The 23260-nt window shown below is 45.4% G+C and overlaps 1 protein-coding gene across 1 annotated transcript; it reads left to right on the forward strand.

Annotated features, from left to right (window-relative positions):
- The first annotated feature begins 800 nt into the window (after window positions 1-800).
- Window positions 801-9204, forward strand: LOC149453488 (uncharacterized). The gene is made up of 7 exons (XM_089688326.1): window positions 801-865; window positions 1460-1704; window positions 1830-1961; window positions 2046-2169; window positions 2286-2587; window positions 2705-2843; window positions 7576-9204. The coding sequence occupies exons 2-7, from the start codon at window positions 1624-1626 to the stop codon at window positions 8949-8951; spliced, it is 2154 nt and encodes a 717-aa protein (XP_089544452.1). The 5' UTR covers window positions 801-865; window positions 1460-1623; the 3' UTR covers window positions 8952-9204.
- The last annotated feature ends 14056 nt before the right edge of the window (window positions 9205-23260 follow it).

The following is a 23260-nucleotide window of genomic DNA, read 5'->3' on the forward strand; positions in this document are numbered from 1 at the left end:
GCAGCTGTCACAATGGGGGAGATGAGAAGGGCTGCCCGTCCATCACTATGTCTTATATTCGGGGTATGGCTTATATTGCGCAAATGCTTAGAATTCTTGCTACGGCTTAATTTATGGGTCTTATTTTCAAGGAAACACGGCAGAGGTCTATTATACCCCCAGTGTCTCCCCTGCCCTTCAATGCAGCTATTCCAGCACAGATCATGATCAGATACATGTCTGTTATTTTTCAAGTTCATTTAACAGACCAGGCTGTCCAAAACAAATGGTTAACACTGGCAGGGGTGCTTACAATTTTCAGTTTTTATTCATTAATGTAAAACCTTTATCCCAAAAGTTACAAAAAAAACTGTTGCTATTTAAAAAGTGCTACCTGAAGGCAGGCTGTATTTGTCAGTCAAGTCCATCTAAATCAGCTAGACACACCACCCTCCCCCTAGACTGACAATGCTGCTTTTCAAAGGTGTCTCAGTGAAGTGGAGACCACAACAGGAAGTGTGTTAATGGCCAGATCACCAGGTGAAAATAAAGAGAAAAAAAAAACCTAAAAAGAAGAATATTGCAGCCATCACATCTAATGACTGGTAAGCTGCAATATATTACATTTTTAGGTTTAGTATCACATATATTTACACTGCAAAAAAATGTGCTTGGGAGTTCAGATTTAACGCTTTCTCACTGTATAAAAAACAACAGCAATAAAAAGAAGGATGTAGTTCTTACACACTCCACACAGGCCATCCCATTCACGCTGAGTGGACCGCAAAAACAGGAAGTGATGTCAGTTACAGACAGGAAGTTCTGGGTTAAAAGTAAGTTGGGAGGGAGTAGAGAGGAGACATTGCTGGAACTGGCAACAGAGGAGGTAATGAGATATTATTTTATATTTACACCCAGTAACCCCCCCCTCATGTCCGTCCTCTTCCTCCATCATCACCGTGATGTCTTTTATCTTCTGTAGAGCCATTTATCCAACCGTCCATCCAGAGCCTCTGGTTTATAGACCGGATACGTCCTAAATATAGAACCATTTATCCAACCGTCCATCCAGAGCCTCTGGTATATAGACCGGATACGTCCTAAATATAGAACCGTTTATCCAACCGTCCATCCAGAGCCTCTGGTTTATAGACCGGATACATCCTAAATATAGAACCATTTATGCAACCGTCCATCCACAGCCTCTGGTTTATAGACCGGATACGTCCTAAATATAGAACCATTTATCCAACCGTCCATTCAGAGCCTCTGGTATATAGACCGGATACGTCCTAAATATAGAACCGTTTATCCAACCGTCCATCCGGAGCCTCTGGTTTATAGACCGGATACGTCCTAAATATAGAACCATTTATCCAACCGTCCATCCAGAGCCTCTGGTTTATAAACCGGATACATCCTAAATATAGAACCATTTATCCAGCTGTACATAAATAGGGAATTTTTTTTTATCTTTCAGTTACATTGATGAACAAGCCCATTGATATCGTTCAGGGAGCAGACTATGATGTCAGAACTATGGAGGAACACTACTAAGATATTATTCATACCACTAAAGTCTAGATTCTCAGTTTATTAACGATCTACAAAGAGACGTGTTATAGAGATGATCTGGTCACATCAATGAGGATGAACAAGGACAATATCAGAACTGAGAGGATTTTACAACTCACCCTGGAGATCATCTACCTGCTGACCGGAGAGGTGAGGAGGATTCTGGGAGGTCACATGACATCACCTTTATCTTTAGTTAATAAAACAAAGACCTGACCCAAGAGGTGAGGAGGACTCAGTAGGGTAAAACTACATAACTTTTCCTTTTTCAATAGAGTTTTCCTCCTGTGAAGACTGGTGGCCAGGTAACCATCACAGTCCCTCTAACTCTCTCCTTGACACCTAAAAGAAACCAGAAGAAAATTCTAGAAGTCACCCACAAGATCATTGATCTGCTGACAGGAGAGGTGAGCGGTGCCGGGAATTCTGGGACATTCTCCAGTAACAGACAAGGGATGTGTCTGGATGGTGACTGTATCTTTGTGTGTCAGGTTCCTATAAGGTGTCAGGATGTCACTGTCTATTTCTCCATGGAGGAGTGGGAGTATTTAGAAGGACACAAGGACCTCTACAAGGACATCATGATGGAGGATCAGCCGCCCCTCACATCACCGGGTAAGAGGAGACTTTATTGTAAAGGAGAGAGCAGTACGGAGGGTCCACCTAGATCCCCCATCATCTGATAAACACATAGAAACAATGGATTCAGTCAATGTGTGTGTTTCCTACAGATGGATCCAGTCATGGTAACCCACCAGAGAGATGTCCTCGTCCTCTGTATTCCCGGGATTCCACAATGGAAGGTCACTCCATCCCTCACCATCATCAGGTAGATGGATCCAGTAATGGGAACCCAGCAGAGAGATGTCCCCGTCCTCTGTATTCCCGGGATTCCACACAGGAAGGTCACACCATCCCTTGCCATCATCAGGTAGATGGATCCAGTAATGAGAACCCACCAGACAGATGTCCCCGTCCTCTGTATTCCTGGGATTCCACACAGGAAGATCAAACCATCCCTCACCATCATCAGGTAGATGAAATTTGGGGGTCTTGGGCTCAAATGTAATCAAAATTCCTAAAGAACGTTCTTCCTTGCACTATTATCTATATATAAATATGAGAATTGTATATTATTCTTTTGATTTAGGGTAAACTGACTGATGTGAAAGTTGAGATTAAAGATGAAGGAGAGAGGACTTCTATGGGTGAAGACAAGCAGCCTATGGAAGAGATTGGGATGGTGGTTAAAATTGAAGAAAAGGAATCGTCTCAGGATATGAACACAGGTGAGAAATAAACACTAAATACAAAAAAACAGCTCATATCCCTCATCACAACAATGGTATCAGTGTATGTACAACATGACCTAGCATGCTATGGTTAGGTTAGCTAGGTATTGTATTGTGGGCAGCACAGTGGCTAAATGGTTAGCACTTCTGCCTAGCAGCACTAGGGTTGTTGGTTCAAATCCCAACCATGGCAGCACCTGCCTGGAGTTTGCATGTTCTCCCTGTGCCTGCGTGGGTTTCCCCCACACTCCAAAGACATGCTGGTAGATTGGCTTCTGTCTAAATTGGCCCTAGTATGTGTATGTTAGTTAGGGACCTTAGATTGTACGCTCCTTAAGGCAGGGACTGATGTAATAGTACTATGTATGTATGTATGTATGTAAAGCACTACATAAATTGACATCGCTATACAAATACTTGTAATAAATAATAATAAACAAATAATCCTGTCATTGTATTTAACACAGTTGCTTGCTGGAATTCCATAAAAAACATTAAGTATTAGACCAACATATAGGACCCCTGTCTGTAAAACATGGAAAATGAAAGCGACTCTAAACCCAAGAACAGAAATGTAATATAATCCAGCTTTCCAGTCCTTAAATGCGGTGGATGCATTTGTTTTGTTTTTTTCTGGCTTTTGTTTCTTTTATTATCACCTGGTGATCCTACAAATATTACGCTTCTTGTCCCTGGTTGGCTACATTTACTCCACCATATCGATTGGGGGAGGGGGGCATTTTTGCCACCCATAGTGGCATAGTTTAAATATGTCTGCCTGTATTCATTTGATGGGATTAGTAGTTTACATAACACATTTAGGATTGTTTTGCTTTCTGTTCATCTCACAGGAGGTAACAAGGACACCATTCTTAGCCTCAAGAATTAAAACTAATGAAGCCAACACATCTAAGTGGTTACATTTTTTGTTATCAATGTCTTCGTATAAATAGAAATAACTTAAATTGTATAGAGTAGGGAAAGGTCAAAGCCCCTGCCAGTTTTTTTTTTTTTGCTATCTGTCCCACATGGAAGAAAAATATGTTTTAAAAATATTCTTCCCAAATATATTGTCATATATTTGAAATACTACAATTTTGGCAGTGTTCAGTGTGTATGTATATATGTGTGTGTGTGTGTGTGTGTGTATATATATATATATATATATATATATATATATATATATATACACACACACAAAAACATATACACACACACACACACACGTGTGTGTGTGTGTGTGTGTATATATACATATGTATACATATATGTGTGTGTCTATACAAACAAGCAAGATTTCTGGCTCTCACAGACCTGTACCTTCTTCTTTAAGAGGCTCCTCTGTCCTGCACTCATTACCTGTATCTATGGCACCTGTTTGAACTTGTTATCAGTATAAAAGACACCTGTCCACAACCTCAAACAGTCACACTCCAAACTTCACTATGGTGAAGACCAAAGAGCTGTCGAAGGACACCAGAAACAAAATTGTAGACCTGCACCAGGCTGGGAAGACTGAATCTGCAATAGGCAAGTAGCTTGGTGTGAACATATCAACTGTGGGAGCAATAATTAGAAAATGGAAGACATACAAGACCACTGATAATCTCCCTCGATCTGGGGCCCCACGCAAGATCTCACCTCGTGGGGTCAAAATGATCACAAGAACGGTGAGCAAAAATCCCAGGACCACACGGGGGGACCTAGTGAATGTCCTGCAGAGAGCTGGGACCAACGTAACAAAGGCTACCATCAGTAACACACTACGCCGCCAGAGACTCAGATCCTACAGTGCAAGACCTATCCCCCTGCTTAAGCCAGTACGTGTCCGGGTCCGTCTGAAGTTTGCTAGAGAGCATTTGGATGATCCAGAAGAGGATTGGGAGAATGTCATATGGTCAGATGAAACCAAAATAGAACTGTTTGGTAGAAACAACTCGTCGTGTTTGGAGGAGAGAGAATGCTGAGTTGCATACAAAGAACACCATACCTACTGTGAAGCATGGGGGTGGCAACATCATGCTTTGGGCTGTCTCTCCACAAAGGGACCAGGACGACTGATCCATGTACAGGACAGAATGAATGGGGCCATGTATTGTGAGATTTTGAGTGCAAACCTCCTTCCATCAGCAAGGGCATTGAGGATGAAACATGGCTGGGTCTTCCAACATGACAATGATGCCAAACATACCGCCCGGGCAAGGAAGGAGTGGCTTTGTAAGAAGCATTTCAAGGTCCTGGAGTGGTCTAGCCAGTCTCCAGATCTCAACCCCATAGAAAACCTTTGGAGGGAGTTGAAAGTCCGTGTTGCCTAGCGACAGCCCCAAAACATCACTGCTCTAGAGGAGATCTGCATGGAGGAATGGGCAACATACCAGCAACAGTGTGTGCCAACCTTGTGAAGACATACAGGAAACGTTTGACCTCTGTCATTGCCAACAAAGGATATATAACAAAGTATTGAGATGAACTTTTGATATTGACCAAATACGTATTTTCCACCATAATTTGCAAATAAATTCTTTCCAAATCAGCCAATGTGATTGTCTGGATTTTTTTTCTCATTTTGCCTCTCATAGTTGAGGTCTACCTATGATGCCAATTACAGGGCTCTCTCATCTTTTTAAGTGGGAGAACTTGCACAATTGGTGGCTGACTAAATACTTTTTTGCCCCACTGTATATACACACACACATATATGTGTGTGTGTGTATATATATATATACAGTCAGGTCCATAAATATTGGGACATCGACACAATTCTAACATTTTTGGCTCTATACACCACCACAATGGATTTGAAATGAAACGAACAAGATGTGCTTTAACTGCAGACTGTCAGCTTTAATTTGAGGTTATTTACATCCAAATCAGGTGAACGGTGTAGGAATTACAGCAGTTTGCATATGTGCCTCCCACTTGTTTAGGGACCAAAAGTAATGGGACAATTGGCTTCTTAGCTGTTCTATGGCCAGGTGTGTGTTATTCCCTCATTATCCCAATTACAATGAGCAGATAAAAGGTCCAGAGTTCATTTCAAGTGTGCTATTTGCATTTGGAATCTGTTGCTGTCAACTCTCAAGATGAGATTCAAAGAGCTGTCACTATCAGTGAAGCAAGCCATCATTAGGCTGAAAAAACAAAACAAACCCATCAGAGAGATAGCAAAAACATTAGGTGTGGCCAAAACAACTGTTTGGAACATAAAACTTAAAAAGAAGGAACGCATCGGTGAGCTCAGCAACACCAAAAGACCCGGAAGACCACGCAAAACAACTGTGGTGGATGACCAAAGAATTCTTTCCCTGGTGAAGAAAACACCCTTCACAACAGTTGGCCAGATCAGTAACACTCTCCAAGAGGTAGGTGTATGTGTGTCAAAGTCAACAATCAAGAGAAGACTTCACCAGAGTGAATACAGAGGGTTCACCACAAGATGGAAACCATTGGTGAGCCTCAAAAACAGGAAGGCCAGATTAGAGTTTGCCAAACGACATCTAAAAAAGCCTTCACAGTTCTGGAACAACATCCTATGGACAGATGAGACCAAGATCAACTTGTACCAGAGTGATGGGAAGAGAAGAGTATGGAGAAGGAAAGGAACTGCTCATGATCCTAAGCATACCACCTCATCAGTGAAGCATGGTGGTGGTAGTGTCATGGCGTGGGCATGTATGGCTGCCAATGGAACTGGTTCTCTTGTATTTATTGATGATGTGACTGCTGACAAAAGCAGCAGGATGAATTCTGAAGTGTTCCGGGCAATATTATCTGCTCATATTCAGCCAAATGCTTCAGAACTCATTGGACACCACTTCACAGTGCAGATGGACAATGACCCAAAGCATACTGCAAAGGCAACCAAAGAGTTTTTTAAGGGAAAGAAGTGGAATGTTATGCAATGGCCAAGTCAATCACCTGACCTGAATCCGATTGAGCATGCATTTTACTTGCTGAAGACAAAACTGAAGGGAAAATGCCCCAAGAACAAGCAGGAACTGAAGACAGTTGCAGTAGAGGCCTGGCAGAGCATCACCAGGGATGAAACCCAGCATCTGGTGATGTCTATGCGTTCCAGACTTCAGGCTGTAATTGACTGCAAAGGATTTGCAACCAAGTATTAAAAAGTGAAAGTTTGATTTATGATTATTATTCTGTCCCATTACTTTTGGTCCCTGAAGAAGTGGGAGGCACATATGCAAAGTGTTGTAATTCCAACACTGTTCACCTGATTTGGATGTAAATACCCTCAAATTAAAGCTGACAGTCTGCAGTTAAAGCACATCTTCTTTGTTTCATTTCAAATCCATTGTGGTGGTGTATAGAGCCAAAAATGTTAGAATTGTGTCGATGTCCCAATATTTATGGACCTGACTGTATATATATATACATACATACATAGTGCTGAAAGCTGAAAATTGGCCTGGACAGGAAGGGGGTGAAAGCGTCCGGACTGGAAGGGGGGTGAAAGCATCCGGAAGGGGGGTGAAAGCGTCTGGACAGGAAGGGGGGGGGGAGCGTCCCGACCGGAAGGGGCTGGAAAGCGTTCGGACCAGAAGGGGGGGGGGGGGAAGCGTCCGGACAGGAAGGGGGGGAGGAAGCGTCCGGACCGGAAGGGGCTGGAAAGCGTCCAGACTGGAAGAGGGTGAAAGCGTCCAGACTGGAAGTGGTTAAGTTTAGTTGTCCTTTAATGTGCCTTTAATAATAATAAAACATTTCTGTTTAATAGATGGACACAATATTCTGAATACTTCTCAAGGAAATCTGATGTTCTCTGTGGATTATAAACTGGAAGATAATGGTGCCTCAGATAGATCACCAGATCCCTCTAATCTTGAGGAATCTTCTTCTGACAATTCAGACACCAATATACCTCGAGATCAGAACGGATCGTCTAGTTCTGAATGTGGTAGATGTTTTAGTAAGAGGTCACATCTTGTTGCACATCAGAGGATGCACCCCCCTGGGGGTCCATGTCAACATTCAGAAGGTGAAGGCACTCCTACACACGAATCAGCACAGGTCGTATCTCAACAACATCCCGACAGAAGGTGGCCATATTCGTGTTTGCAGTGTGGGAAATCCTTAAAAACAAAATGCGAACTTCGCATACATCAACGAACCCACACCGGCGAGGAGATCTTCTCGTGCGCCACGTGTGATAAATCATTCACGGCAAAGTCTCAACTCAAAAAACACCAGAAATATCACACCAGGGAAAAGCCCTTCTCGTGTCCCCAGTGCGAAAAATCATTTATGGAAAAATCGCAGTTTGTGGCGCACCAGAGATCTCACAGCGGAGAGAAGCCCTTCTCTTGCAACCAGTGCGGGAAATCCTTCGCAACCAAATCCCATCTTGTTAGGCACCAGAAATATCATGCCAATGAAAAGCCGTTTCCGTGTTCTGAGTGTGAGATGTCCTTCACGACAGTATCAGGTCTCGTTAAACACCAGAGGGTCCACACCGGTGAGAAGCCCTTTTCATGTTCCCAGTGCGGCAGATGTTTTTCCCAAAAAGAAAACTTCATTACCCATCTGAAACGGCACGCTGGCGAAATGCCCTTTTGTTGCTCAGAGTGCGGGAAGTGTTTCAGTTCGAATGGACATCTTGTTACACACCAGAGAACCCACACGGGCGAGCGTCCTTTCCCGTGTTCTGAGTGCGGGAGGAGCTTCACTCAGAAAGTTAACCTTCTTAGACATGAGATGCGTCACAAAGGCGAGCGCCCCTTTTCCTGTTCAGAGTGTGGGAAAAGTTTCATTGACAAAGCATACCTGCTTCTACACCAGAGAAACCACACGGGCGAACGTCCTTTTGCATGCTCTGAGTGTGAGAAGTGTTTTACACGGAGGGGACACCTACTTAAACACCAGAGAAGTCACACGAATGTGCGTCCTTTTTCATGTGCATTGTGTGGGAAAAGCTACACCGAGAAAGGACACCTTCTTACACACCAGAGAACCCATACAGGCGAGCGCCCTTTTTCCTGTCTGGAGTGCGGGAAATGTTTTGCCAGTAAGGGATACCTTCTTGCGCACCAAAAAAGACACACCGTGAAGCACCCTTTTCATGTTCAGCATGCGGAAAGTGTTTCAGATGGATGAAATATTTTCACGTGCTCGATGAGATGTGCGAAAATGTGCCAACCGGTCCGGGAAATGGACATACTTTGCCATGGGGGCCCCTGAGAGCCAACAAGCGCTCTTACTACAGAACACATACTTTTCAGTAAACCTGAGCTCAAAAAAGTAAAGATTTATATGTTATATGGAACATATAGAAATGTTATTTGTGACCAAGCAGTACCCTGAAATTTTTACCTTTTTTGTTTTAAAAAAAATAAAAATATAGAAGGTGCGGAGATTGCATATCTGGATACCACATTCCGCCGTACTAATCAGCCAAACCAATAAATACAAGGGATTTCTGAGGTGTTAATATGGTAATATATATATATATATATATATATATATATATATATATATATATATATATATGGTATTCGCTGATCTCATGCAGGTCTCCTGCAGACCTGCCAGAATATCTGCTTGTCGTACAGGATGTACCGGGTGTATGGGATGTACCAGATGTAAGAGATGTACTGGATGTATAAGATGTACTGGGTGTACGAGATGTACTGGATGTACCAGGTGTATGAGATGTACCGGGTGTACGGGAGGTACAAGATGTACAGGATGTACAAGATGTAGTGGGTGTATAGGATGCAAGGGATGCACGGGATGTACCGGGTGTACCGGATGCATGGGGTGTACCGGATGCATGGGATGTACCGGATGCACTGGGTGTACGAGATGTACCGGGTGTACGGGATGCACGAGATGTACCGGGTGTACGGGATGCACAGGCTGTACGGGATGCACAGGGTGTACGGGATGTACCGGGTGTACGGGATGTACTGAATGCACAAGCAAGCAGATATTCTGACAGGATGTGGAGCTTTGTGGTAGTTCATTGAAAACTACAAGCCCACGACCGCTAAGGCTGTTGGGACTTGCAGTTCATTCATTCACAGAGGACTGTGATTGAATGATGTGGCCGTAGCCCCGCATAGCCAGGCTGTTTTCACATCTGACAGATAGTAGGGGGAGACTTCTCATATCCACACATATACAGAGCCCCAACTACACAGCACCCACATATACAGAGCCCCCCACTACACAGCACCCACATATACAGAGCCCCCGCTCCACAGCACCCACATATACAGAGTCCCTCCACATATATAGTCTCTGCCCCTCCCCCCACCACAGCACCCACATATACAGAGTTGCTGCTCTCCCCCCACCACAGCACCCACATATACACAGTCCCCCCCACATATACAGAGACTTCCCACATAGTCAGTGCCCCTCCCCCAACATAGCACCCACATATACAGAGCCCCTGCTCCACAGAACCCACATAAAAAAACCCCTCCACATAGAATCAGTGACCCTCCCCCAACATAGCACCCACATATACAGAGCCCCCACTCCACAGAACCCACATATACAGAGTCCCCCCACATATATAGTCTCTACCCCTCCCCCCACCACAGCACCCATATATACAGAGTCCCCCCACATATATAGTCTCTGTCCCTCCCCCCACCATAGCACCCACATATACAGAGTCCCTGCCCCACCCCCACCACCCCCATATACAGAGTCCCTGCCCCTCCCCCCAACACAGCACCCACACATACTAATTGCAATGTATAGGGAATACTAGGAAGGGATTGGTTTTCTCTCAGCAGCATTGGAGATACACCACATTGAAGGTGGCAGCACTCACACTGTGCTATATCTAGTATTGCTAGTTCCAGGAGACAGCAGAGAGGAACTGTCAGCAGAGGAGGTAAGCAGCTATTATTATATAATTACACTGAGTGATCCTAGGATGTGTCCAGCCCCGTCCGCCATAGTCCTTGCCATGTCTCTTCTGTCACAAATGGAGAATTCAGTCATAGAAGAGCCGAGGAGTGCCATCACCTCAGCCTTCCCGCTTCACACTTTCTCCACCGTCATTGGCTGCACTCCATTCACACCAACCAATCACAGGGCGGGATCACAGTCACCGAGCAGATTCTGTTCTCCACAGAGACTCACCTCAGTCCTCTCCACTGCCATTGGCTGCATTATTTCCACAGGACCCAATCACAGGGCCAGATCACAGTCAGCGGGCAGATTCTGCTCTCCAGAGACTCACCTCAGACCGCTCCACTGCCATTGGCTGCACTCCATTCACACCAACCAATCACAGGGCGGGATCGCAGTCATCAGGCAGATTCTGCTGTCCACAGAGACTCACCTTAGACCTCTCCACTGCCATTGGCTGCATTCTTTCCACAGGACCCAATCACAGGGCGGGATCACAGTCACCGGGCGGATTCTGCTCTCCACCGAGACTCACCTCAGATCTCTTCATTGCCATTGGCTGCATTCTCTCCACAAGAACCAATCACAGGGTGGGATCACAGTCACCGGGCAGATTCTGCTCTGCACAGAGACTCACCTCAGACCTCTCCACCTCCATTGGCTGCATTCTCTTCACAGGAACCAATCACAGGGCGAGATCACAGTCACCGGGAAGATTCTGCTCCACAGAGACTCACCTCAGACCTCTCCACTGCCATTGGCTGCATTCTCTCCACAGGAACCAATCACAGTCACCGGACAGATTCTGCTCTCCACAGAGACTCACCTCAGACCTCTCCACTGACATTGGCTGCATTTTCTCCACAGGAACCAATCAGAGGGCCGGATCACAGTCACAGGGCAGATTCTGCTCTCCACAGAGAATCACCTCAGACCTCTCCACTGCCATTTGCTGCATTCTCTCCACAGGAACCAATCACAGATCCACGGTTACCACAGGGGCTCACCTCAGACCCCACTACGGTCACACACAATATATATATATATATATATATGTATGTATACTCTGCTCAAAAAAACAGAGGACTGAATTCAAAGACACCCCTAAAATGATGCAGCAGGAGAGTCCATTTTGCTGAAATGTCATTGCAGCAACTCAGAATGGTCCTCAGTAGTTTGTATGGCCCCCACGTGCTTGTATGCATGCCTGACAACGTCGGAGGAGGCTCCTAATAAGACCACGGATGGTGTCCTGGGGGATTTCCTCCCAGATCTGGACCAGGGCATCACTGAGCTCCTGAACAGTCTGAGGTGCAACCTGGTGGCGTCGGATGGACCGAAACATGACATCCCAGAGGTGTTCTGTTGGATTTAGGTCAGGCGAGCGTGGGGGCCATTCAATGGTATCAATTCCTTCATCCTCCAGGAACTGCCTGCATACTCTCCCCGCATGAGGCCGGGTATTGTCGTGCACCAGGAGGAACCCAGGACCCACTGCACCAGGAGGAACCCAGGACCCACTGCACCAGGAGGTACCCAGGACCCACTGCACCAGTGTAGGGTCTGACAATGGGTCCAAGGATTTCATCTCAATACCTAATGGCAGTCAGGGTGCCATTGTCTAGCCTGTAGAGATCTGTGCGTCCCTCCATGGATATGCCTCCCCAGACCATCACTGACCCACCACCAAATGGTCATGCTGAACCATGTTACAGGCAGCAGAACGTTCTCCATGGCTTCTCCAGACCTTTTCATGTCTGTCACATGTGCTCAGGGTGGACCTGCTCTCATCTGTGAAAAGCACAGGGTGCCAGTGGTGGACCTGCCAATTCTGGTGTTCAATGGCCAATGCCAATCCAGCTCTATGGTGCCGGGCAGTGAGCACAGGGCCCACTAGAGGACGTCGGGCCCCCAGGCCACCCTCATGAAGTCTGTTTGTGATTGTTTGATCAGAGACATTCGCACCAGTGGCCTGCTGGAGGTCATTTTGTAGGGCTTTGGCAGGGCTCATCCTGTTCCTCCTTGCACAAAAGGAGCAGATACCAGTCCTGCTGATGGGTTAAGGACCTTCTATGGCTCTGTGCAGCTCTGCTAAAGTAACTGCCTGTCTCCTGTATGTCGCTGGCCTTTTCTGGGTATACGGTATGCGCGCCCAGTCAGTGAGATCCTCTCCGGATGCATCGCTAATAACTTTAGATCTGTCAAGGGGATCGGTTTAATCTCTACCAAACATACGAGTCTCCAACATCCCACCCCTCTCCGGATGTGTCGCTGATAACTGTAGATCTGTCAAGGGAATCGGTTTAATCTCTACCAATCATACAAGTCTCCAACATCCCACCCCTCTCCAGATGTGTTGCTGATAACTTAAAGGGATTTGTGCTTCTAATGATCACTGGTAGGTTCCGGTCCCATTGGGTGTTCTGGAAGGAAGAAATTAGCATGCACACACAGGTTTCCAGAAGACAATCTGAATCTTTATTCGTAGATTCTTCTTATATTGTAACAAAACCATACAATAGGATGTCGCTGGATACTTGTCAAGGCTGTGAACGTGAGATTTCTCTGACCTTGAAATCAGTTACAAGTAACCAACAGTTAATTTCCAATGGGGCAGAAGTATTTGACTTTTAACTATATCATAGCAGAAACAGGTGCTGTTAATACAAAGAAATAACTGGATACTTTCCCTGCCTCTACCAAGGCTAAGCTAGAAATAAAAAACAAAAGAATGTGTGAGCACAGTTCTGTAACACATAACTGACACAGCATATTTTCATTAACTCATTCTGGGTATAATATAAAACAATCAACATGTAGTACAAATTATAAAATGGAGGGGGAAAAACAAAATGACAGACAAAAAAGACATACATTTCCCTTCAATCTCTTCTTAAATCATTATTTACATATATGATTTTTCCTTTGCATATACTTATATTACGCGGTTTCTTTGCAACTTTTCCTTGTATTTTGCTAGATAGCTGTGATACTCCTTAGGTTTTGGATTCAATAGGGCAGTTTGTTCTTGGATCTCTTCCTCATACATAGTCATACCTATACCTTTGTTCATAAACCTCTTTATACAGGGAATCACGCAGCACACTATCAGGGCTATGAGTATCAGGGTAACTACAATAATCACCCCTATTTGTGCTAGCACCTGGTGTAGTTGACAAACCTCTGCTGATTTTAATATATATAATTTATCCAATCAACATTCTTGTTGATGGTGATGGAATGATTGACTCAAAACCCGCTTTGACCTGGTCCCTGGCTTTAAACTCATCCGGGACCCCTCTTGGAACCCCTATGGCGTCTATATAAACATGTAAGTCAAAACTATCCATCGGGGCCTCTCTCTGACGCCTATGGGTGCCTCCTGTTATATCTCCAGGGATCACAGAGGGAATTTCAATAAAGATATGCAGGGGCATAATAGCTTTGGCCAAAGCACACTCACCAGACCACTCCTTCTCCAATCTAGACCTGATCTTACCATCACCACAAATCCAGTAGATATCACCTAAAGATTGTGTCTGATTCTGTAAAAGCCTAAATGAAATGTTGCTGTATGTGTGACAAAAACCTTTTGTAAAATTTTCCAAACTTCTCTTTCTTGCCACTCCTCTATAGCAGGTATAATTCCCTGGGTAAATTTGCAAGCCTTTGCCTGGTTTGGGGTTTTTGGTGACTATGGGATACTTTGCTTTCCAAGTTTCACAGGAAGCATTTTTGTTATGTGTTCCTGTAAAAAAACTTAGGAAACATTCTTCAACATCTTCAGGAAGGTTTAATGGCACTGTTTCCACATGAGGTCTGGCTGCTCCACAGACATAACAATTAGACTTGTTGTGCTGCAGGGCACTGTACCTCATCCATTCTAACCAAAGATTTACATCTAAAAATCCCATCTCTGCTGCCACGGTATCTTCGAAAGAAGGATCAGTGATGGCAATCATATCCTTAAAAGTACTGATGTGGGGCTTCAGGGGATTGTAATCATTGTTATTATACATGTCTTGTATCTTAAATTGCCCCCTTGTGCTCGATATACCCCCTCCCCAGTATAATCCAAATACATACATACCCGAATCACTAGGGCTGGGGTTTTTCTATAGTAAGCGTATATTTGGCATTGGGCTTGGCAAGAGTCATTCTATTTATGAGGGATTTTCGTTCTTGTCCTTCTTATTTACGGCCGTGTCAGGTTTGTATCCCCAGTCAGTTACTATGTTCCATCCCACTGCTCCCCAATAATCACAGTTGCTCCCCCAAAAATCATCAGTTACACAGATGTAACCTATTCCCTCCCTCTTGTGTGCCCTTTTCCTGCTACTCTCTTCATCCCCTCTTTCTGTGAGGTCTCCATAGGTGAAGGAAAAGGTAGCAGCATGGGTGTTAGAAAAATTGAACCACAATGTAGTAATTGTCTCCTCATTGGTAATAGCAACCTGTGGCTTCTGTACTGGTATATTGGTTTCTCTTTTGGTCCTAGTGTGTATTGGGTGTGTGTTTCCTGAGGTATTATTATCACTGTTGTTGTGAACCGTGTGTGTATTTTTTTTAGATATTCTGGTTCTCCTTGTAGCCACATATGACCTAAACAGCGCCCAGGTGTTTTGGGGAGTATACAGTTAGTCACTATATAAATTGGGGTAAACACTAAAAATTTAATCAGTCCCAGCAGAATCCATAGTTTGCCAGAGTCCTTGGCTAGTAGATTGCTCATCTTGATTATTTTCAGAGACTTTGTTACCGACTTCACTCACTCTTCGAGGATTTGTATCACCTGCTTCACCTCCTTTAATAGGCAGCACCTTGTCCTGGTCCTCTCCTGTGCCTGTGTCTTTGTCTTTGGCTACCTTAACTCTTTTCACCTGGCTGGCATGGATCCAGGCTTGCTGACCTTCTACTAGGACAGCGGTCCTAGTCACTGCGATCACTCTGGTCTCTGGTTCAAATGGATATCCGGCCTTCTTGTTCTGGGCTAGCTGCTTGACCACTACGATATCACCAACCTGGAAAGGATGTGTAGGGACCTGTGAAGAAAAAGGAGAGGTGCGAGCAACGTTTCTTTTAACATTGTCTAAAGTTTCAATCAATTTACGGACATACGCTTCCCTAATCTGATCCAAATCCTCTCTCTAGGGTTAAAGATGATCTAGCCCAGGGAATAGGGAATGATCTTTCTATTAGAGTTTCAAAAGGTGAATATCCTGTGGTTTTGCTAGGTGTCATCCTAATCTCTGCAAGGATAACGAGGAGCATCTTTGTTTAATTTGCCAAAATGTTCCTAGTTGCTTTCCTTAGTCTTTTATGGTCCCGTTCAATCTTTTTACTATCCCTGAACTTTGTGGGTAATAAAGAATGTGAAATTTCCATTCTATTCTAAGAACTTTTACCAGGGCCTGACATATTTTAAATGCAAAAGCTGGGCCATTGCCTGAGCTGATCTGTAGAGGGCATTCCCATCTAGGAATAATTTCCTGTGTGAGGATACGGATAACTGTCTGAGCATCTTCCTTTGTAGTCTTGAAAATTTCTACCCACCTAGAAAACACATCTAAAATCACCAAAAGATATTCTTGCTTCTTTCTTATCTTTGGCATGTGTGTAAAATTAACTTGAAAATGTGTAAAAAGAATAATAGGGTATTGTAGATGCTCATGCTTAGGCTTATTTGGTATGTTTGGATTATCACGGATACAAACAACGCATCTGGATACAAAGCCTTCACTGATTTGGGGAGACCTGCAATATAAAAATCTTGTAATAAAACTTCACAGGTGTTTTGCCAGCCTCTGTGTCCTTCTCCGTGGTATTGTTCTATGAACACGGGAGCACTAGCTGCAGGGATGCATGGCTTCCCCTCTTTGAGAAAGAGACCTTTCTCATCTTTTAGTAAATTTTTTTTCTTTTAATCCTAACAGAGCATTAAGAATGGGAGCAGGGCCTAAGGTGGCTGACGCATATTTGATGGTGAGATTAGGATTGGATAAAAGAATGACCTCATAACCGCTCAGCCTCAGAGAGGACCTGTGCTGAGTGTGTATATTTTTTAGCAAAATAGCTACATTATATGTAGTGTGTAATATCGTAGGGTGTCCTAAGGTGAATGACATAGACATCTCCACAGCCATAGCGCAAGATGCTAACGCTTTGAGACACACAGGCATGCCTTGGACCTGAACTGGTACCACTTTTGAGAAAAAAGCTACAGGGCGAAGTCTGCCTCCGTGCTCTTGGGCGAGTACACCGGCCATGGTCTTACAATTGTCCCTTGCATACACATGAAACATTTTTACATAGTTAGGAAGGCCAAGGCCCGGGGCAGTTACCATTGCATTTTTCAAATACACATAAGCATTAACCATGGCATCTGACCATTTAACAATTTCTGCCATTTCCTGGGTTGTGGCTTGTCTCAACAAGTTGTCATAATAGGAACAGTCAGGTATTCACTGGCGACAGTAACCAATGGTTCCAATAAAGGAGAGCATATCTTTCTTGGTTTGTGGGCGGGCAAGATTCAGGAGAGCCACAGCTCTCTTTGGACTGACTTTCCTTTCCCCCTTTGTAAGCACAAAACCTAGATATTCAACACTTGTTTTACACCATTGTAGTCCCCTCTTTGACACTTTGGGGTTTATTTACTAAAGCTGGAGAGTCCAAAATCAGACTCACTTCTGCATAGAAACCAATCAGCTTCCAGGTTTCATTGCCAAAGCTTCATTGAACAAGCTGAGGTTAGAAGCTGATTGGTTTCTATGCAGAAGGGAGTCTGAATTTGGACTCTCCAGCTTTAGTAAATAAACCCCTTTGTGTCCACCTTCCCATCCCTCAGGCCGGCCCCCTTAGTGGGACTGCAGAGACAGATGTCATCTGCGTACTGCAGCAGGACTGATCCATGGACCAGTGTCCACCCCCTCAGAGTGGCCTGGAGGACAAATGAGTAGACTACAGAAAAATCTACAAAAACCCTGAGACAGGTCATCTGGTGGCCGTGGAAACAGAAACCAAAAATGGGCTGTGTCTCTGCGTCAACTGGGACACTAAAAAATGCATTTGCTAAGTCATTTACTGAAAACCATTCAGCATCAGACGATATGGTTGTAAGAAGAGATGGCATATCAGGCACCACCGGATGGTATCAACCAGTCAATCAATAATCAGTCTAATGTCTTCCTCTGTGAAATTCCTGTCTTTACATACCTTCTTTAGATACGCTAATATACCTCCCAGTGTAACAGTGGGCTTGGGACAATGTTTTGTAATATGGTCAATGTCTTCTACTTCTAAACATTTAATTATCAATGTGTCCCCTACTGTGAGAAATGGATATTACTTGGTCTGTGCCGCCACCTTGGCCCTGATTCACTATTGGGCGTGGGCGCATATTTATGGGCTTAAGCCCAATTTTCATGGGCGTCCGTCCATTTTTGACCCTGCAACCTAATTCACTAGTGAGCAGAGCCCATAAGCAGACGCCCAATCTAATTCACAAAAAGACACACGCCCGGAATCAGACTCACAAAAGCAGACTTGCTAAGAAGCACGTCTAACACCATGAAAAATCACTGTAGAGACATGTTCACTTAGAAATTTGCTTTGCCAAATATCAGGACTTCACTTTAAACAATATCTGCTATTTCCAAAAAAATTAAGAATGTGTTAAAAATCGTTTTTCTCAAGGAAATCGACACAGTAAAAATCTAGATGCCCGTGCAGTGTCTTTGGCAGATAGAACTGAGCATGTGCAGAACACATTTTAGTCCTCTGCCATGGGCGTTTGCTTTTTAGCCACTGACTAATAGTGAATCTGATTGTGGATTCCTCTGACAGCCGGCACTCGGTCGCGACTACTGTGTTTAATAAACAGCATTAAGCATATCTTCATGTAATCTAATTAGATTTCCTTCGTTTTAGTGATTATATTTTTGTTTCTTATCCTTTATAATTATTTCTGTTATGATTTTACTTATTTTGAAGGTCTAGATAAAATTTATTTTGAAAGCTGAATGTAAAAATAAAGGTCCGCAATAAAAAAAAAAAAAAAAAAACAGCGTGGGTCCCCCCTCTCATCCATACCAAGCCCTTCGGGTCTGGTATGGATATCAAGGGGGAACTCCATGCTGAAATTTAAAAAAAAAACAGCGTGGGTCCCCCTCAATATCCATACCAGACCTTTATCCGAGCATGCAGCCCGGCAGGTCAGGAAAGGGGGGGGGGGACGAGCGAGCGCCCCCCCCTCCTGAACCATACCAGGCCACATGCCCTCAACATGGGGGAGGTGCTTTGGGGCAGGGGGGCTCCCCCCCCCAAAGCACCTTGTCCCCATGTTGATGAGGACAAGGGCCTCTTCCCCACAACCCTGGCCGGTGGTTGTGGGGGTCTGCGGGCGGGGGGCTTATCAGAATCTGGAAGCCCCCTTTAACAAGGGGGCCCCCAGATCCCGCCCCCCCCCCCACGTGAATGATTCTGCGGTACACGGTCCGCAGACTCATTCACAAAAAAACTAAGTGTGGTGTAAAAAAAACACAGTACAGGGTCTTTGACAAGTCCTTTATTAAAACAATGTCCCCCGAAGTAGATCCAACGTCAATCACGGCGGCGGCGGCAGGGACCCGAAAAAAGAAAAAAAAAAAAAGGTTCCGCTCCAGTCCGAGGCTTCCAGCCTAGTGAAGAAGAGGCTAGCTGACAGTTCTTATATAGGTATGGGGCGGGGCCAGCCGGGCACATCATCCCCGCCCCTTACCTATTTGAGAAATGTCACCCTGTCTCTCCACAGAGGCTAACTAGCTGAATGCAGGAGACAGTCTGACATTTCTTATATAGGTATGGGGCGGGGCCAGCCGGGAACAGCAAGCATGTGACATGGGGCGGGTCACTCAGATGATGTCCCCGGCTGGCCCCGCCTCATACCTATATAAGAACTGTCAGCTAGCCTCTTCTTCACTAGGCTGGAAGCCTCCGACGGGAGCGGAACTTTTATTTTTTTTTTCGGGTCCCTGCCGCCGCCGCGATTGACGTTGGATCTACTTCGGGGGACATTGTTTTAATAAAGGACTTGTCAAAGACCCTGTACTGTGTTTTTTTTACACCACACTTAGTTTTTTTGTGAATGAGTCTGCGGACCGTGTACCGCAGAATCATTCACGTAGGGGGGGGCGGGATCTGGGGGCCCCCTTGTTAAAGGGGGCTTCCAGATTCTGATAAGCCCCCCGCCCGCAGACCCCCACAACCACCGGCCAGGGTTGTGGGGAAGAGGCCCTTGTCCTCATCAACATGGGGACAAGGTGCTTTGGGGGGGGGAGCCCCCCCTGCCCCAAAGCACCCCCCCCATGTTGAGGGCATGTGGCCTGGTATGGTTCAGGAGGGGGGGGTGCTCGCTCGTCCCCCCCCCCTTCCCTGACCTGCCGGGCTGCATGCTTGGATAAGGGTCTGGTATGGATATTGAGGGGACCCACGCTGTTTTTTTTTTTACATTTCGACGTGGAGTTCCCCCTTAATATCCATACTAGATCCGAAGGGCTTGGTACAGATGGGAGGGGGGACCCACGCTTTTTTTCTATTATTTATGCAATAAAGGGAATTATTTTACATTCAGCTGTCAGTGGGGAACCCCGCTGACAGATGAAACATTAACTCATGGCTGTCGCTCCTACAATCCCGCATGAGTTATGTTATCAACTCATGCGGCGTTTTAGTAGTGAAAACCAATGCAGCGCTCATGTTTCAGCTGTCGGCGGATTTCCCCACTGACAGTTGAATGTCAAAGTATTGCAGGGATTTAGAAACAGTTCTTTAAATAACTGGCGTGGGGTCCCCCCTCCCATCCATACTAAGCCCTTCGGGTCTCGTATGGATGTTAAGGGGTACCTCCACGCTGAAATTAAATAAAAAACAGCATGGGGTACCCCCCAAAATCCATAACACATACTTATCCGAGCATGCAGCCCGGCAGGTCAGGAAAGGAGGGGGGGGACGAGCGAGCGCCTCCCCCCCTCCTGAACCATACCAGGCCACATGCCCATACCAAATTATTCAAACATTTGTAAACAGACCAATTAACTGAAATGGTTTGGCATTTGTACCCCAAATATGACGTTCCCTGAGGCGTTGGTAAACCGAGGTACGCCTGTATTAGTATTGCAATCCTTTGTATTGGGATACATAGAACCATCATACATGTGAATTGGCAACATAGCACAACATTTCTGTCACATTGGAGATATCTGGCTAGTTAAACTGACCATGCCCAGGGACCTAGGATTGATTCACAGCACAGAAATACAGGCTGGGTTAGCAATGTAGCTCCGTGGGTTAGTGGTTAGCACTGCTGCCTCACAACTCTAGGGTTGTCGGTTCGAATCCCAACCCCGGCGAGGTAGTAGCATGATCTCCGTGTGTGGCTGTCTTCACATACATGTTCTGGCAACATCTTTGCATTCTGTCTAAATGATCCCTAAAATGTGAATTAGAATGAGGCCTTGTCTGTTGAAACACCTTCAAAGCTGCACCTTATGTGAATGTCATACAATGGTATAAGATAAGGGCCTGAATCACTAATAGATTTGATAATGATGGTTTACACTCCACCCACTTTTGTGAAGGATTTGGCAAGCAAAGAGCTGACAGAGAGAGAGATACATATGAAGAGTGATAAAGAGAGACATTCAGAAGAGTGAGCGAGAGAGAAGAGCGAGCCAGTGAGACGAAGAAGAGTGAGCGAGAGAGAAGAGCGAGCCAGTGAGACGAAGAAGAGTGAGCGAGAGATACATACTGAGGAGTGATAAAGAGAGACATTCAGAAGAGTGAGCGAGAGAGAAAAGACTCGGTTGGTGAATCCACACATCAAACTTGTCACAAATCCTGGCGTGCATTTTTCCCCCAAATGCATAGCAGACCCTTATCCCAGCAGGCAGGTGTCACGACCCGCGGTCGCCGCCACCAACAGGCGACAATCGCACAGCCGCGACTAACAGTAATACGTCACGCCCACGGCGTCAGACCCCAGACCTTCTCACCAAACTCGTGACCGAAGGGCCGGCCGATCCAAAACCGCGGTGTGACGCGCGTAACAAGGCCCCACCCAGCTGCACCCTACACAGCGATTGCCCAGCTAATGGACTACAATCGGTGCCTGCAGCCTGGATGCGCTTGTTACTGGGTCGGGTTAGTTACGCAACTAACCCTCTGTACTGCCACCACCACTTTTGTCGGAGACTGGGAAACTCCCGTTATCAAATATACACTATAATGATTGAAATATTGGTCTATATAGCACGGCCCGCAGACCTTGCTATACAGAAATATAACCACAGTAGCGTCTCTTCAAAGGCAGGGATTCGTGAATTGCAAGTAAGCGCTTAGAAACAGTTTAACACTTTCAGAAAGAAAGATTTATTACTAAAAGCGTTGGATGCAAAATAAATATGTACAAAGAGATATCACAAAAATATATATATGTATACAAAGACACAGCAAACATAGAATAGCAAGAAAATACAGGGTAAGTTACTTGCCTTGCCTGGTTTTAGCAAATTCAAGTTGTGAGCAGAAAGCTTCTTTGATCTCCCCTTGTTACGATGTTGCTGGGAGATCCCTGTGTGTGTGTGTGAGTGTCTAACTCACTTAAAAGTCTTCCCGGGTCCCTCTCAGGGGAAGGGGGCTCTGACTACCCATTTTGGGAGTGGTCATTGGGGAACTCTACACTAAATTACTAGCTCATATCCCGTGATATGAACCATACAGTTGACCTGAGGACTGTGCACTTATTCTGGTCGGTTTGATAATGAGTGGGCTTACATAGTTTTGGGTGATAAAAATGACACCTTGTTCAGACTGGATGGCTCCACTTCTCATGTCTTCCTGGTTGTCCCCCACACCATCTGCCAGGAGATAACCTTTGCCTCACAGGAATGCAGGGGGGATGTGAGGAGTGATTTGAGAAATGCCTCAGATAAACAGATAGAACACGAAAACGAGGGTTGAGGGGGAACTCCGCTCCAATTCTGATGAGCAAGTTTGCCACACCTCCCCCTTAAGTGGTTGCCAAGGAGTGAGCTACAAGTTCTCTCCTGACGCAACCGACATCTGTCCAGAGGTTCCTCTTGGGACGTCCTGGTACTGCTGTACTGCAGGAGAACCGAAGTCCGTCTGAACCGGAAGCCGTTCTCCCCAGCAGCACTGCTGGGCCGACCAAGTGAGTGGTCACGGGTGGGTACCAGTCGACTGTGGACATCCGAATCCCGTGGCAACTGCCGGGGTGCCCACCTGTCCACAAAACACTTTGGCTCAGGGGTGTCCTTTGCTAACATATTAATATGTAGCTTCTTATCAAGGTAGAGAAGAAGATTTCCCTCTCCTACCTTCTTCCTCAGGCTTAGGACTACATCTGCCCTGAAGGTAGTAGCGCCCGTGGGCACCGGGACCGGACAGGCGAATTCTGGGCCTCGCCTCCCAGTGGTGTCCGCAGGTACCTTCATCCAAGATGGACAATCCTCGTTACCTGCTAGCATCCAGGATACCAG

Source organism: Staurois parvus, unplaced genomic scaffold (assembly GCF_062004578.1).
Source record: "Staurois parvus isolate SC_StPar_1 unplaced genomic scaffold, SC_StPar_1.0 ptg000449l, whole genome shotgun sequence".
Lineage (NCBI taxonomy): Eukaryota > Metazoa > Chordata > Amphibia > Anura > Ranidae > Staurois > Staurois parvus.

What these genes read in the sequence shown, in the direction of transcription:
- LOC149453488 (XM_089688326.1), top strand. Translation starts at nt 1,624, where the DNA reads ATGAGGATGAACAAGGACAATATCAGAACTGAGAGGATTTTACAACTC. An exon ending in GCCGCCCCTCACATCACCGG is followed by an intron (nt 2,170 to 2,285) that starts GTAAGAGGAGAC and finishes TGTTTCCTACAG; the next exon opens with ATGGATCCAGTCATGGTAAC. An exon ending in CCATCCCTCACCATCATCAG is followed by an intron (nt 2,588 to 2,704) that starts GTAGATGAAATT and finishes CTTTTGATTTAG; the next exon opens with GGTAAACTGACTGATGTGAA.